This window comes from Alligator mississippiensis, chromosome 2 (assembly GCF_030867095.1).
Source record: "Alligator mississippiensis isolate rAllMis1 chromosome 2, rAllMis1, whole genome shotgun sequence".
In the NCBI taxonomy this organism is placed as follows: Eukaryota; Metazoa; Chordata; order Crocodylia; family Alligatoridae; genus Alligator; species Alligator mississippiensis.
Genome location: NC_081825.1, coordinates 291,416,208 through 291,432,396, shown reverse-complemented (window position 1 = coordinate 291,432,396; position 16,189 = coordinate 291,416,208). Strand labels below are relative to the sequence as shown.

The window sequence follows — 16,189 nt, the reverse complement described above, 5'->3', positions numbered from 1 at the left end:
TAGAGTGCCCTTATTCAGTACCATCCCTGCATCCACCAAGAAAGCAAAGTAGACTTGATCAAAAGTAATATGCTATACAAATCGCCCCAGGCGGGGTGTGAATCCATAATCTCTGGTTTAGGAGGCCAGTGACTTATCTATTAGGCATGAAAACATAAGCCTACATTTTTATGAAATTATGCTACCGTTCCTGGCAGTATTGGAGAAGGTGGCAGAACTTTTTGAAGTCTTATTTCTTGATCATAAAGAGTGCAGTGGCCGCTTGAAGAGATTTTTAGGAATTGTCAGATTGGGTTACATTTACCTTCCACCTCTTCCAGTAGCCCATCTTTGACAACAGTCAGCACCGGGTCTTTCAGAGGAAGGTGCAAGACACCAGTCTTGAGTGAGTCTGCTTCCTCAGCAGGCTTCCTTCTGATGTCTTGTGGGTAGAGACTGGCTTCAGCCCTGAAGGCCGAGGCTGGGGTTTTTTCTGGAATTTGTATTGCTGCAAAAGATAGCCACTGGCTATTCTTGTTATGCAGTCCTGCTATGAACCTTGTCCTTCAAGGAGTCTTTTGTTCATGGTGTGCTTTATACTGCAGCATAACACCTACACCTCTGGGAGAAGGGAAGAGTACCACAACAATAGGCCTTGTTCAGGCTCTTGGAGCTCATCTGCACCAAAACGTCTTCGCCTGCGTCCGGCAGCCTTCTCAGGGGCCAACTTTTGGCATAAAAGGTACGAGCGGGCAGGGTCTTACTGCTGGTAGATTGTGCTGGATTGAAGTTGTGTGGGAAAGGTCACTGGCAAATGCTTAGAAATGTCACTTGTCTTGAGGGACTGTTTTCTGTTCCTTCATAGGATAATCCCCAATGATATCATCTAGGGGAGGGGTTGACAACTAGGGGTACATGTACCCCTGGGGGTACTTGGGAAGGCCCTCGGGAGTATGTGCAGGTGGGCAGGGATGGAGCACTGCCACCCCACACGGCCACCTCCCAGGAGCAGGGCCAGGGCGGGGGTGGGGGACCAGGGCTGTGGTGCCCCTTTCTGGGCCACACAACTGCTGCCCGGCTGACTGGATTCAGGGGTAGTTCACACAAGGCAGCTGCCGCCACCACCCCACGCTGCTGCTGCTCCGCATCTGGCCATGTGGCATCCCCCCAGCTGCACATCCAGCAGCTTGGGGGTACACTTATTAAAAAAAAGGTTGAAAGCCCCTGATCTAGGGTTTCACTCTTTTATGAAAAGAGAATTAAATCCCTCTAGAAGGGATGCAGCCTTTGATTATACTTATTGTTTGCTGGGTTATAACCAGCCTGGTTCAATAATTGAGACTTTTGAAAATAAGTGTTTAAGTAAGTATTCTTTGATCTCACCGCAGGCTAAGGAGACATAAGACTATCTGGCTGATGATGACTTTCTTCCTTTTCCTTTTTGCAGGTGGAGCTGCAGGTGGTGGCTATTCTCAGGTTATCCCAATGGAGGAGGTAATTTTGGCTCATGGCCCTACTGTGTGTAATGCCCAGCCCTATATAGAGACAGACTGTGGTCAGCTAACATGGAAACCTTGTGTAGAGGCAGATGTAGCTGTCTAAAAAAGAGCGCAGACTTTTTTCCACAGAGCTGTAATATATATGCTCCAGTACAAAGCACAAGGGCAGATACGTAGTGTGCCGTTGTGAAGTCCCAGGATTGTTGTACAAGCCTAGGAACCAAGAGAACTATATCCCATAGGGCTGTTGCCACTTTAACTACAGTGGCCGGGGCCCTTGATTTGAATACATCTGTGCCAGCAGGGAGAGGTTTTGCTAACAGAGCTACGGCAACCCCCGTGAAATGACTGGAGCTGTCCTCTGCCATCAGAGCTGCATCCCTGTGGGGTGTTTTGATGGCAGAACTGCACTGTCCATGTCCCTCACCAACGTAGCTCTGCCCTCGGAGCCCTTGGCATGTGCACACAGGTGAGATTCTCCTCCCAGCCCAGCTGTGGAGTTCTGCATTTTCAGACTAACCAGTTCCCTGTTCTTCCATGGCTCATTTGTGAAATTAGGATAATGAAGACTCTCTTTTGTAAAATACTGTGGTGCTTAAAGTACCAAAATATTAAGTAGTGGTCCTTAATTACACATTACACAACTACACTTGTGGATTCTATCAATAATGTATTCTGTGGACTTAGATTTGACTGTTTCAGATTATTAATTGCAATGGAAAGGGACATTTGAAAAGTAGAAATGTGAAGACACAGACGTGCTGGTGGGCAACACATTAGTCAGGAATACTGCAGTGTTACATGGAAGCAGCTACATTACACAGGTAGCAGAATTGAGTTGGGGGTGAGAAGGCCCCTCGCTCTGCAGCATTGGTGTTACTGCACATAGGTAATTATGTTTTGTATCATGTGCTTGAAATATATTGGCACATTAGAGGGAATTTAAAGAGGATTAGCAGAGGTGATGAGGAGGGAGCTGGTATGGATTTATGTAGCACAGCCACAAAATATATAAATAAAGGCAGAGATTGATGTAAAGTGGTTCTGAGGGGTCTATCAGTGGATTTGACAACAAAAATCACCTCCCAAAAGGCTGTGGAGGCACTGTCACTTGGACCAGTTATCTAGATTACCCAAAACACTAGTCTGAGCCCAACATGGGGAACTTGGATGGCTCTGGGAGGGGGCTAGCTAGACTGTGCTATTTCTGACCTGAAAGGCAGAGACCTACAAGAGCAGAATGTATGATTTTTCTAAAAATCAATACATTCCTCCCTTCCCCCCACTTCTTGCCTCTCCCTTCTAAGCAGCAGATCTCTGGAGTCATTCATCATGACACAGATGCTGAGACACTGATGGACATAACTTGCAAACAAGCTCTTCCTGGCCTGACTGTTAGCCAGCAGGGAGGTTTAAAGTGAAGGCTACAAAACTGAACAGCAAGAGGTCATTTGGTTTTAGTGAACCAGCATTATTGCAGCATGTGGCTGTGCTGCCTCTATTTTTGCTGTCTGGTCACTTAGGTCTCAGTCTGTGGCTTTAAGGCCTTTGTAGGTCTTGCCTGTTTTCTGACTTTTTTCTAATGCTGTCTTCTTCCTTCATCTCTCTCTCATTGTGGCTAGGTCTTAACTGCAGCCCCTCCTCTTCATCTTCATGTTTATGCTCAAGACAAGAAGAAAGGGGTATAAATCTCAAATGCCTATACTCCATCTACACTGTAGTCCTAGCAGTGTCTGTAGTTGAATGCAAGCTAGCTTTAAACTAGTTGACCTGGGAGCTGATGGCAATATAGTCGCAGTAGCACAGAACTCAGCATTGGCTTCTGAAACCACTGGAGAGGCCGAATGCTTGGGTATTGTGCATGTCCTGAGCTCTTTGTTACTGCATCTAGGCTGTAAGCATCACCTGAGCTAGCCTGGGGAAGAATATCCTAGCTACAGTGACTGCAGCCTAGACAGCCTATGCTGCACAGCTCTGAAATGCAAGAACAACTAAAGCAATAGAGCTGTGTTGTGCCATCAGCTGCTTGACTCTTGAAGACCTGGCAGAACTGAAGGAAATGACTCTGGTCTAGGAAAGCTTTTATTTGCATGCTGCATTCTGGGAGTTGTAGAAATGTGGGGGAGGTGTTTTCTGTTTAGACAAATTCTATCTCCTGCTCCGCATATTGTGCTGAGTGATTTCCCCACCCCCCGGTACCACTGCTATATTTCTCTTTCCATCTGACTGTAATAAATCAGAATTAAATAAGAGTGAGATGATTGGTGTCTCCCTTTTTTTCTTTGTTTTCCTCCTCCTAGTTTAACCTCCACCTTACCGGTGACATCCATGCTATCACTGCAGCCAATAACCTGGTAGCTGCTGCTATCGATGCTCGTATGTTCCATGAGTGGACCCAGACTGATCAGGTAAAACACAGTGCAAGCAATTCCTTTCTCTAGTGCACTAAACACAGTAAATTATGTCAAGATTTATGGGATATGCTGCAGCTGCTAATTTTGCATCTTGTTTTACAAGGCTCTTTACACCCGCTTGGTGCCTCCGATCAATGGAATTAGGCAGTTTTCTGATATTCAGATCCGGAGACTGCAGGTGAGTTGATCAACCCTGTTTGATGTCTAGTGCTTTTTTGTAGGCCTCTCATTTACATAGGGAAAGAGGAATGACAAAAGCCTTCTGTTGCCCTGTTGGGCAGTTGGTAGTCATTATTTATACGGTGAGCTAAAATGTGCTCACTTCTTTGCAACGCAAATGAACTGTGACACAGCCTCTTCCTTGAGGAAGAGCTGATCTCATGTTATACATTACTTTGTCGTGTATAAGATAAGTGAACAAGGAATGTGTGTGGGGGGTGGGGGGAATGGAAGAAACAAGGGCTGCTTATTAGTGATTCCTGTTATCAAGTGTCCTTGGTGCAATGCCAGATAGAAATAAGGCAGCTCCTCACCCTGAAGACTTTATGCAATTATATGGTCACAGCTGAAGATGACGTTTCCTGCTGGGGTAGTTATTGTGACTGCAAGCCAGAACAATCATTTAAAAATACAGCATGCAGAACAGGAATGATTGGAAATCCTGGAGCAGGGGTTGGTATGAATTGGGCAGAGGTGAGAGAAGGATCTTTTTATTATATGTTCTTTTGTGTCAGCTTTCATCTAGAAAGTGCCTGAATACATGAACAGCTGTCCCCTTTAAATGACTGACTTTTTAAATGATATGCAGACTCTAGGATGTAAATGGGACAGTTTTTTTGCCTAATGCTCAGCAAACACATGTGTTGCTGGTCTGTAGAAATTCCATTCCAGGGTGAAATTTTCTGCTGGTTACAATAGCCCGAAGCATGCTAGACCCACCCACAAGTCTGAGGCTGCTCATGCAGTATGAGTTACAGTGATCCCATTATGTAGGTATATAATACAGTCTATTTGGAGTCCAGAGCAGGCTGACTAAAGTTTGAATTTGTTAAATAGCTGCAACGTCCCCACCAGGTGAGACTGATGTTTTGAGTCCCAGGCCCAGTCTTGCCTCCTCCACTGAACTGGCAATGTACATAACGTTGCCTGGTGTTCCTGGTGTGCTGCGCAGAGTCGTATTCTGTCCTCATTTATCACGGTTCAAGTCACTGCAGCGTGGTGACATGAAGGGGATGCTGACACTGCAGAAAGGAATCCTCTCTGCCCTGCTTCTACAGAGTTGCAGGACTGTACCGTCTAGATAACTGATTCACTGGTTCATAATTCAATTCAATTATTTTCCGCGTTCCTATGCTTGTACTTGAACCGGTCTTCCTGAGATAATTTCTCTCTCAATTAAGTAATTTGGTAAATTGCCCATCCTCTCAATATGTTCCTGTTCTTGAAGCAGGGCTTTCTGGGATGCTGACAGCCTTGTGACTGGATTGTTTAATGCTTCCTTTGTGCCACGTTAACTAGCATGCCGAAAGCCGTGTGCTTTTAATGCTTAACAGCCATGTGCAGTGACCCCAGGCAAAGTAATGAGAAATGGGTATAGACATGCAAGACTAATGATCAGGATGCAGTGCATAAGGGTGAACTTTGCACATTTTCTATAGGGATGCTGAGCAAGAGATCTCTCTGGTTTGAAATGTCTCTGGATGCCTTCTACCTGGGACCTTGACACCTTGCTCTGGTGGAAGGAAGGGATTTTACGGTGTGTAGTACTTTCACAGTTACTTAGTAGCCTTCTCAGTTTGAAGGTACAAATGGATGTTCCCATCCTTTGGTTGGAGCAGTGGTTCTCAACTTTGTTAGGCTCAGGGCACCCCTCCTTAGACTCAGTGTGCTGCTTAGAAAATGCCAGCTTTTAGTGTTCACTCATTTTTTGACTACGAAAAAATATGGCAATTTTTCTATTGTAAAGAACACCGAAAGACCACAATAGGTCAGAATTTTTTAACATTGTGGATTCCTATTTGAAATCATTGGATTATCTTGTGAAACATGTTTGCACACCTAACTGCTAACATTGCATTGCATCCCATGGCACCCCTGAAAGGATCTCAAGACACCCCAAGGTGCCACAGCACCATGGTTGAGAGTCACTGGCTTAGAAGAAATGCAGAAAAGTGCACTCCATTCCATTAATCTCTGAAAATAGGGGAAATAGCTGCTGATGGCTAATTGTTTAATAAATACTTGTTTCTGTTAACTTGGCCTGTCATTTTTTAAAATCTTTTTCCTTCCCAGAAATTGGGTATTAAGAAAACGGAACCCACGACCTTGACAGAGGAAGAGGTGCACAAATTCGTGAGACTGGATATTGATCCGACTACCATTACATGGCAAAGAGGTACCAGAGCAAGATGAATGGATTTGATTGGGAAACATGAAAAGATTGGAAAGTGGGGTGGAGGGGTCTGAGTCTGCATGATGGGGTGCTTTAGAGATGGAAGTGAGGCCCAGCCATTGCTGGTATAAAGACTTGAGCTCCGGTCAGACTTAGCTTATCAGAGCATGTTCACATTTCTGATTTTGCCAGCAGGTCGATGCGCGAACAATAGATTGGCAGCCCGTGGTTAGCTGCCCCATTTTCCTCCCATGCAGAAAAGAGTGGGGAGTGCTCAGTGCACCATTATGAGACTGGTTTTAGTTTACTGTCCTCATGCAGACTTCTGTATGAGCAAGTCATTTAGCTCCAGGTTTTCAAAGGCATTTAGCCCACATCTGGATGCAGGTAGTGTCTCACAGGATTTGCAGAAATGCCTGAGTGGGTGTGTAAAACTTAATGGATTTCAGTGGGCCTGAGAGTTGATGTGGTTGCTATCATTTCTGTACTGCAGTATGATGCAGCATTGAACTTCATTCCTTATCAGCCAGTGGGCCAAATGCTCGGCTGTCATAAATAACTGACTTCCATGGAGCTATGAAGACTCATAGCAGCTGGGCTTTCCTTTCTCAAGATGTTTTAATTTGTTTGTCAGGCACACTGTGGAAGTTAATCCAGTCATCCTGTTAACAGCTTTTTTTAAACCCTTTTCAGGGAGTGATTCCAGCATTATGGTAGTTTGGTTCAATTACAAATGCTTGGAAATAATGACATTTGATTAATTAAAACAGTATTTTAATGTGAGAAACAGCATTGTCTGGCTTTCAACTTTCCTTAGAATAACTTTAAACAGATGGCTCTATTAGTTAGAATTTATTTACTTACTGCGAGAAATGTTTCAGGTATTGATATGCTGAGTAACTCTTATTAAACCAAGCTTAAACTTCTGCATATTGCATTTCATTAAGAAAAGAATTTTTCTGTTTTGCATTTGAATATTTGTAGATCAAATCAGAGTACACAAAAATTGAATGTGCATTTTCTTTAACAAACAAAAATGCTCAATCTTTAAAATGCTAATATATTACGTGCATGTTTCTAGTGCTTCCCATTTTGTAGCCTAAATTTCTGAAAATGAAAGTGTTGTGCTTTGTTTCCTTAATTAAGTGTGGACTAAACCCAGGCAAGTTACAGTGCTTTAACTACCCTTATGTAGTCAGACAGGGTTACATGCATGTGAAAATATTTCGTTTCCACCTGGGAATAAGCCAAATCAGTGTAACTGCATCTACACTTCAGTGCAACTATTTTGGTAAAAAAAAATCCCCCCCCCGATGATTGTACAAAATCTGCATGGGGAGCAGGCTTTACTTCCTAATAGTAGTGGAATTTCAGATTTTGTTGCTGGTTTTGTAATATAGAGTTTCACCCATTGCAATGCATTCTCCATCTCTCTGGCAGCCTCAAGGGCCTCTAGCCCAGTGCTTCCCAAATTGTGGGCCGCGATCCCAAATGGCGCTGCACCACCGGTCGATGGGGTCGCAGAGGTGCAGGGCTGTGGGTTGGGAGCGAAGGGCCATGCTAAGGAAAAGTTTGGGAAGCACTGCTCTAGTCACTCCACCTATCCAGCCTCCAGCTCCTGGTCAATATGTCCTTTCCCTGATCAAGACTTCCCTAGACCAAGGGAAAAACAACACCAAGTAGAGTACAGGATGAGTATGGTAGGAATAATCGCCTTCCTACTATTGCCGTAGAATTGGTCTATAACCAATTTAAAAAATTAGACATATACAGGTCAGTGGGACCAGATGATCTTTATCTGAGAGTACTGAAGGAGCTGGCCGAAGCCACTGCAGAACCCCTGATGAAACTCTTCCACAACTTCTGGCGCTCTGGAGAAGTCCCTGAGGACTGGAAGAGGGCCAGTGTTGTAGGCTGATCAGCCTAACGTGGGCTACTGGTGCCTCCTGAGTATGGGGGGACATTTGCCCCCCCAGCAGCAGTCAGCAACCGGGGGGGTCCCCCACGACCGATCATGCCAGTTGGGAGGGGAAGCTCCCCCACAGCTGATCACACCGACCCAGAAGTGCACTTCCGGGTGTGCTGTGGCACTTCCAGGTCAGTGTGATTGGCTGTGGGGCAACCCCCCGACCCCTGATTGGCCAGGGTGGGACTGCGGGGATTGCTTCTCCTGGTGCCCCCACTCCCTGGCCAGTGCTCCTGGGCAGGGGGAGGGGGCACCAGTGCTCTCACCTGCCTGTTGCCTAAGCAGGGAATGCTGGCTGTCAGGGGGTGCACCAGTGCTCCCAGGGGGGTGCACGTGCACCCCCGTGCACCCCTACTCATTGCCACTGCAGCCTGACTTCCATCCTAGGGAAATCCTAGAAACGTTCATCAAGGAGTCAGTCTGCGGTAAGCTTGCAGAAGGTAAGATTCTGAATGTCAGCCAGCATGGCTTCGTCGCAGGCAGGTCTTGCCTTGCCAACCTCATCTCCTTCTGTGACCAGGTAACTCACCACCTGGACACGAGAGAGTAGGTTGACATGGTATACCTAGACTTCCAAAAGGCCTTTGATCTAGTATCCCATGATGTTGTTGCAAGAAAATTGGAGGATTGTGGGCTTAACTCTGAGAAAGTCAGGTGGGTGAGAATCTGGCTGTAGGACACAACCCAGAGAGTCGTAGTGAATGGATCCTTGTCATCCTGGCAAGAAGTAGGCAGCAGTGTCCCGCAGGGGTCGGTGCTCGGTCCAGTACTTTTCAACATCTTTATTAAAGATTTGGATGTGGGGGTGAAGTGCTCACTGGCCAAGTTCACGGACGACACCAAGTTATGGGGAAGCATGATCATGCTTGAAAATAGGCTATAGTTACAGGCAGACCTAGACAGGCTAGCAAGTTGGGCAGATTGGAATCTGATAAAGTTCAATGTCGAGAAATGTAAAGTGCTCCACCTTGGGACGAGCAACCCCCGACACATCTACCAGCTTGGCGGCACCAAAATGACTAGCACCATGAATGAAATGGACCTGGGGGTAATAACAGACCACAGTATGAATATGAGCCAGCAGTGCGATGCTGTAGCCAGTAGGGCAAATAATACTCTGGCATGCATCAATCGATGCATCTCCAGCAAAACCAAGGAGGTGATTCTTCCACTCTACTCAGTACTGGTGAGACTGCAGCTGGAGTATTGCATCCAGTTCTGGGCGCTGCACTTTAACAAGGACATGGAAAAGCTTGAGAGTCCAGAGAAGAGCCACCTGTATGATCAGAGTCTTACACAGCAAGCCATATGAGGAAAGGCTGAGGGATCTGGGACTCTTCAGCCTAAAGGAAAGAAGGCTGAGAGGGGACTTGGTAGCAGCTTACCACTACACTAGGGCTCAGTGAGCAGCTCTTCACCAGGGCACCCAAGGGGAAAACTAGGAGTAATGGCCACAAACTACTGGAAGACCGATCCAGACTCAATGTTAGGAAAAACTTATTTGCACTCAGGATGTCCAGACTGTGGAATAAGCTCCCTCCAGAGGTGATGCAATCACTTACCCTGGAAATCTTTAAGAGGAGACAGGATGGTCACCTCGCTGGTGTCACCTGACCCCAAATTCTCTTTCCTGTGGTGCAGTGGGCTGGAACCAATGATCTTCCAAGGTCCTTTCCAGCCTTACAATCTATGAATCTATGAAATCTTAGTCTCCTTCCCCCAGGGAGGAGTTTTACCAAGATCCAGTTGTCCTTACCTAGGATGTCTCCATACAGCTTCCTTCCCTTCTCAAGTTGTTTCTTCTGGCAGCTTTTAAAGCTCCCAATAGGACACTCCCTTGTTAGCCGGAAGCCCTGCAGCCAATCTGCCTTAATTGGGCTGCCAGACCCTTCTTACAGGGACACAGACCACCCTATTACAGTCCTAAAGCATTATTTATGCTGAGAATAAAAGTCCACAACCCCCCCGCTGCCGCCAGTCCGGGTCCTGCTCTGCTCCTCCCAGTCACCATTTTGGGTAGTGTCCCACTCCTCCTGCCACTCTGGGCCCAGCCCTGTTCCACGCCCCCCCCACTGCTCTGCACGTGGATGCATGGGGAGTGGCATGGGGCTGCGGGGCATGGCATGAGGAGGGGTCACGGTGCAGGGAGCACTCGGCGACTGCGTGGTGTAGGGAGCAGCCCCAAGGTGTGGCGCAGGGCACACCAGGGGGTAGTGCATGGCTGTACTGGGGCGTGTGGTATACATAGCATGGTATGTGGCCACGGTGCAGGGAATGCCTGCTGGCTGTGGCCACATGGCTTGGGCAGCAGCCCCAGGGTGTGGCACAGGGACCTTGGTATACAGCCATGGGGCATAGGGCAGGGAGTGGCTGCGGCACGGGGAGTGCCTGCAGGCTGCTCCCACGGGGTGTAGGGAACAGCCCCAGGGTGTAGCGCGGGGCACAGCATGGCACATGGGGGTGGCGTATGGCTTCAGGCAGTGGCATGCAGCTGCAGTGCGTGGCATGGGGAGCTGCCCTAGGGCGTAGCATGGTGAGGGGGTGGTGCACGGCTGCAGGGTGTGATGTGGGGAGTGCCTGCTGGCTTTGACCCCGGGGTGTGGCATGAGGCATGTGAAGGGGGGGTGAAGGGAGGCAGGTGAAAGGAGTACCTGTCAGCTGCATAGTAGGGGGCACGGTGCAGGGTGCGCACAGGGAGTGGGTGCAGGGGGTGTGCGCCGCCCCTTGGCCGCATGCTGCAGCTGGCAGGCACTCCTGTGCCGGCTTCCCACCCCGCCCCACAGTCACATGCGGCAGCCAGTAGGCTCTGTCCGTGCATCTGGCACCCTGTGGCCATGTGCCATGCCCCCCCCCCCCCCCCCCACCATGTACTATGGCCCTGTGCAGTGCTTCCTCTGCAGGGCCACAGGCCACCCTCCCCTCACCTTCCCTTCCCCCTGTGTGGCAGAGCACACCCTGGCCCCCACCACCTCCGTCCATCTGTCTATCTGTCACTCGCACGCAATTGGCCTGGAGCATTACAGATAGACAGACACAGCCGGAAGTGCCATGGCTTTTATTATATTAGAATACTATTTTAATCACTCATGTGACCACTGGATTTTATTCATTTAGTAGTAAATTTTTTAAACCTGTCCAGAATCAGAGTTTCCTTCATTCCTAATGGCTAGTGATTTTTGATTAGGGCAATTCTCTAAATGCAAATAAGATAAACTCTACCAGTAATAGCACCTGTGTACTCCGCAAACACAGTACAGCTTAACAAGCATATTCTTTGTTTCGTGTTCCAGCATTGGTGGGGGGGGGAACATCCATCTGGCCTGTGGAGCTGGCTGGGTTTAGTTAATATTTTGCTAGAAAAAGCAAAGCAAAAAATGAGAAATGTTGGATTGATTTGTCTGGTTTGCTTTGCATCCAGGGAACATCTATCTCATTGGAAATGTAATATGAAATGTATCCTCAAACATCTGGCTCCCCTCCCATAATTGGACTAAATTATTTTATCAAATGGGCAATAAGCTATGGACTATTTTAACTTGCACTCAGTTGGCTGGAGATACCAGGTCTGTAGCCAGGCCTGAATATTTCATATGCCTAATGAATTATGACACTTAGGGGGAAAATACTGTCCCACACTAACGTAGTTGTGTCTGAGCATTTCATCATGCAAATCTGTTGTCCCTCATTTCTGTCACCTACTGATTTAATATTTTCCAATATCTTGCTGCTACTGTCTGAGGGTGATCAGAGGGCAATGGGGTTGATGGTATCTACTCACCTTTGGAAAGAAGGACCACACTTGTGGTTAAGGTATGGGACTGAGACATGACTTTTTAATTCCTAGGTATGACACTAAGTCCTTGAGAAAGTTACTTAACCTCTCTCTGCTCCAATTTCATACCTATAATACAGGAGTAATGAGCCTATTTCCATCCTTTTTGTTTTGTGCTTAAATTGTGAGCTTTGCAGAACAGGAACTCTCTCTGTTTGTACAACATGGCTTGATCTGGTCTGCAACCTGTAGGCTCTTAGATAACACACCTGAGAAGTAGTAGCAATTGGTACAAGTGTTTTGAGGCCTCTGGATTACAGCTTTAGCTTTCTAAATTTGTAGTGGCACTTCTCACTAATACCGCAGCTCTCTGTGCTGTTCTAGTGCAGCAGTGCCCAGCCTTACAGCCCACACACTGAAAGAGTGGTGCGGGGTTGATTCACAGCTGGATCCTGTGGGCAGGGGTCAGTCTGTGGGCTGGATCAAACATGGGGTTGCCATGTAAAATTGGTTTGCAACCCCATGTGCTGACCTAGCCCCATGCACCAGGTCTGGACACAGGGAGCATCTGTACATGCGTGTGCTATGGAGGGCACTTTAATTGGAGCAGCTCTGAGAGCCACTCTAATTAAAGCATCCACAGCATCATGTGTATTCAATTAATCGAGTATGCTCCAACGTGTTCTAATTAGCATGCATTGGAGCAAAGCTCCATCACGTATATAGATGCCCAAAGTGATCCATCACCCAAGACTGTCATTCAGTCGGCAGGGCTCTCTGCAAGGTCAGAAATTTGATGGTGGGGAAGCAGTGGCAGCGTTAACTGCTGGGGCTTAGAGGCCAAATTTCCAGACCTGTGAGGAGGCTCCCAGGCCAGAGGTTGAACAGTACTGTCCTAGGCAGCATTCGTAGGGCGATCATGGCCATATCATTAATGCATATGATTGAAAGCTTTGCGTTATGACTTTGCTTTCTTGCAGTGCTGGATACAAATGACAGGTTCCTGAGGACAATCACTATCGGCCAGTCTCCAACAGAGAAAGGCTTCTCACGAACAGTAAGAGCTTCTTGTCCCTCGGGGTATTTAGTCCTTCAAAAAGCATGCAAGAGAAAACTGGTACCTAAATAAAAATTGTATATTTTTACCTCTCCAAGCACTTCCTTTGTACAGGTTTAACAAACGTGCCTTCTGCCTCCAGCCTATGAAAACAAAAGTAAGAAAATGTATGACAGAGGGCACAGTTACATTTCACCCCCACTCCACCACATGTGGTCCCCCAAAATATTCTTCCCTGAATGTTTGGTTTAATGGAAGTCTGGGATGATAAGTATCACAGTAACAAACCATGTGGGTATATGTTCATTAAACGCAGCAGTAATCCTTTAGAGTAGCTCCAGACTCTTGCTGCTTATAGAAACTACTCAATTTTTTTTATACACTGCAGCATTCAGTAATAGATCAATTGTTAAGTTTAAAAATGCAGAGTTTTTTAGAGGCATTAAACCTTATACTTTATATCTTTTGATGGTAAATGATTTACATGCTTGGAGAAATATGATTTCTTGCCATGCCAACAGTATAAATACATTTTTTTTATTATATTGCAAAAAAAGAATCCCAATTCCACACTGAGTTTTAAGTGAAAAGTACTCTGCTTTGTAGCACTAGAGACTTGTTTCTTTTCAGATAATGAAAGGTTACTTCCAAGAATTAAGTGCAGATAAAACTCCTGTTAGGAACCCTGATGGTTCTCTTTATTCTTCGCTTTTGTGCTGGTCTTTTCCAGGCCCAGTTTGACATCACAGTGGCAAGTGAAATCATGGCAGTCTTAGCACTCACTGATGGGTTAGAGGATATGAGAAGACGACTGGGCAGAATGGTGGTAGCCTCTAGCAAGACAGGAGAGCCGGTTACTACAGATGATCTTGTAAGACTGCAGTTTAATTGCTACATATAGGCCTCTCATGTAAAGTAATATGAAGATGATTCCACATAGAAGGGATTGTAGGATGTTACAAATTAAGAATGAAATCCTGACCCCATTGAAATCAATTGGGGTTTGGCTTCATCAAGGCTGAGATTTCTTCTTGACAAAAATGTTCCTTTTGTTTTCTGAGCAGCTCTGTTTACTATTTGAGTTTTAGCATAGATTTGGCATTTGCAGTCTCCCTGGCTAAAGCAGGCAGATCCCCATCCCAGGCAGAACTCTAGCTGACTGCAGTGGGGCCTTGCTTGTACGAACTCAAGCCCTTCAAACATGGTACAGACAATGAAAAGGGTAGAGAAAGCCCAACAAACCTGGAAAGAAATGTCCAGAGACTTGAATGGTTGCAGCTTACTTATAGCTTACAAAGGATTTGGAAAGGTTGGAGGAATAATTAGAACCCTAAGGTTCTCTTGAAGTTCATAACACTAAAATGTCACAGATATAAATAATACTTTGCAGGTTTTCATTATTTTCTGCTGGAGATGTTGAAATTAAAATTGATCCATTAAATGCAATCTAAGCCTTCCCGGAGTAAGATTGAAACTCCAATTAAATGAAACAGTATATGTCACTTTTTCCACCCCCCACTTAAATGATGGCTTGCTTTTCTTTTATACAGTTGAGTATTGCAATCTAGGGTAGATTTAAAATAGCTTCTTTGAAAAGGACTGGGTGTTTCAGGGGACTGATGATGACTCTTGGACTAGTTATTCAACCAGGGTGGTGGCAGTGTAGTTGTAAATATTCTGTTGTGGTCTCCTTTCTGTTCCTCCTGGGCTGATGTCAATCAGTTACTGGTGGCATTCACTGATATCCTGGTTAGTGTGCTCAACATAGAGTATGAGGATGGGGTCACTGCATCTCCTTTTGCAAGGATCTGTACTGAGGCAGGTGGATGGAGATGCACGAGAAAGGCTTAAGCTATAGCTTTCCATGCTGAACCTGTTCTGAGAATACGTTGAAGACTTCTTCTCTTCCTCCCCTGAACTGGATCTGGCACCGCTCATAAACACAGGAATCTGCTCCAAGTTGTTTCAGCAAGAGACCTGGCTGGTGTGCAGCAGGTGTAGGATGAGTTCTTAGACCAAGCATCTACAAATCTGGATACAGAAATGGAAGGAAGAAAAACCTGCTGAAGACGCTAAGATTTTTTTTTTTCAAATTCTTAAAATAGAATTAAACACTATAAGTGAAAGGAAATAAATGGTGCAGTTAAGAGAGAAAATGGGGGTGCTAACACAGTACATCCTTTGTTCATGGGTAGCTTGCTTTTTCTGAAATGACTACCAGCAGCCTGTTTCATGACCAGAGCATGGAGCACCCATTCCTGCCTGAACGGGTCATTAAACAGGTACAAAGTGTTGAATCCATTTGTATGTGTGTGTGTTGCTAGGTGATTTCACCCTGGACATTTCCTCACATACAAGATGCCTCCAAATAAACCACACACCTTGCTTTTCAAAGATAGAATATAGGAAAATAATTTTTCCATGGCCAACTATGTGATGCAGTAAGTTTTCCTGGGAACATAGACTGTCCTAGACGTGTAGCATCGGGAACTTCGTGGTGTGCCAGACTGTCTCCTGCATTGCCACTCTTCCTGGATGCTTTGTGTTCCCGGGAGGACTTAGACTGCCACGCAAAGTTAGACTCCAGACCCTTGCAAATGTGGTAGCAAGACTGCTCGTTAGTCTTTTTCCTGTAGGTGGTTCTTTATAAAAGTTCCTGTAAATAAAATGTTGCTTCCACATCACAAGCCTCATTAAGATGCTACCAGCAGCTTGCTTGAGCACAAGCTACAGTGCTCAGCCAATAACTTCAGTATGAGAGGATTGAACAAGACTCCATCCCTGCAGTTTGCTGAGCAGATGTAAATGGCAGCTGTCTGAGTAGCTGCATGGCACACTGTGTCTCTAGGAGTGCTGCTTTTCCAGCAGAGAAAACAGCTTCTCTACTTAAAACACACACCTCAGTTTTGGGGGGAGAAAGGTATATGTTGTGTGTGAGAAAATATAAAATTCTGTCTTGTTCTTGATTTTAGTGTATACAATACTAAGTGCTGTTCACTCTTGTTCTTTGAAAGATCACTGCGACAAAGTCCCTGGGCATTGTTGAGGCAATTCCAAGTTATAGTCATGCATTCGCCAGATCTGGGGAATGAATTGTTCTCTTTTCTTCC

At 46.0% G+C, this 16,189-nt stretch overlaps 1 protein-coding gene across 3 annotated transcripts in view; it reads left to right on the top strand.

Annotated features, from left to right (window-relative positions):
- The window catches only part of MTHFD1 (methylenetetrahydrofolate dehydrogenase, cyclohydrolase and formyltetrahydrofolate synthetase 1), a 73,826-nt gene that overhangs the window by 37,726 nt on the left and 19,911 nt on the right, over positions 1–16,189 (top strand). For all 3 annotated transcript variants that reach the window (XM_006276202.4, XM_019479972.1, XM_019479971.1), the window contains exons 12-18: positions 585–721; positions 1,427–1,473; positions 3,779–3,886; positions 3,996–4,070; positions 6,185–6,287; positions 13,003–13,079; positions 13,810–13,950. In XM_006276202.4, the coding sequence (XP_006276264.1) occupies positions 585–721; positions 1,427–1,473; positions 3,779–3,886; positions 3,996–4,070; positions 6,185–6,287; positions 13,003–13,079; positions 13,810–13,950 (688 nt within the window). The remainder of the gene's footprint in view (positions 1–584; positions 722–1,426; positions 1,474–3,778; positions 3,887–3,995; positions 4,071–6,184; positions 6,288–13,002; positions 13,080–13,809; positions 13,951–16,189) is intronic.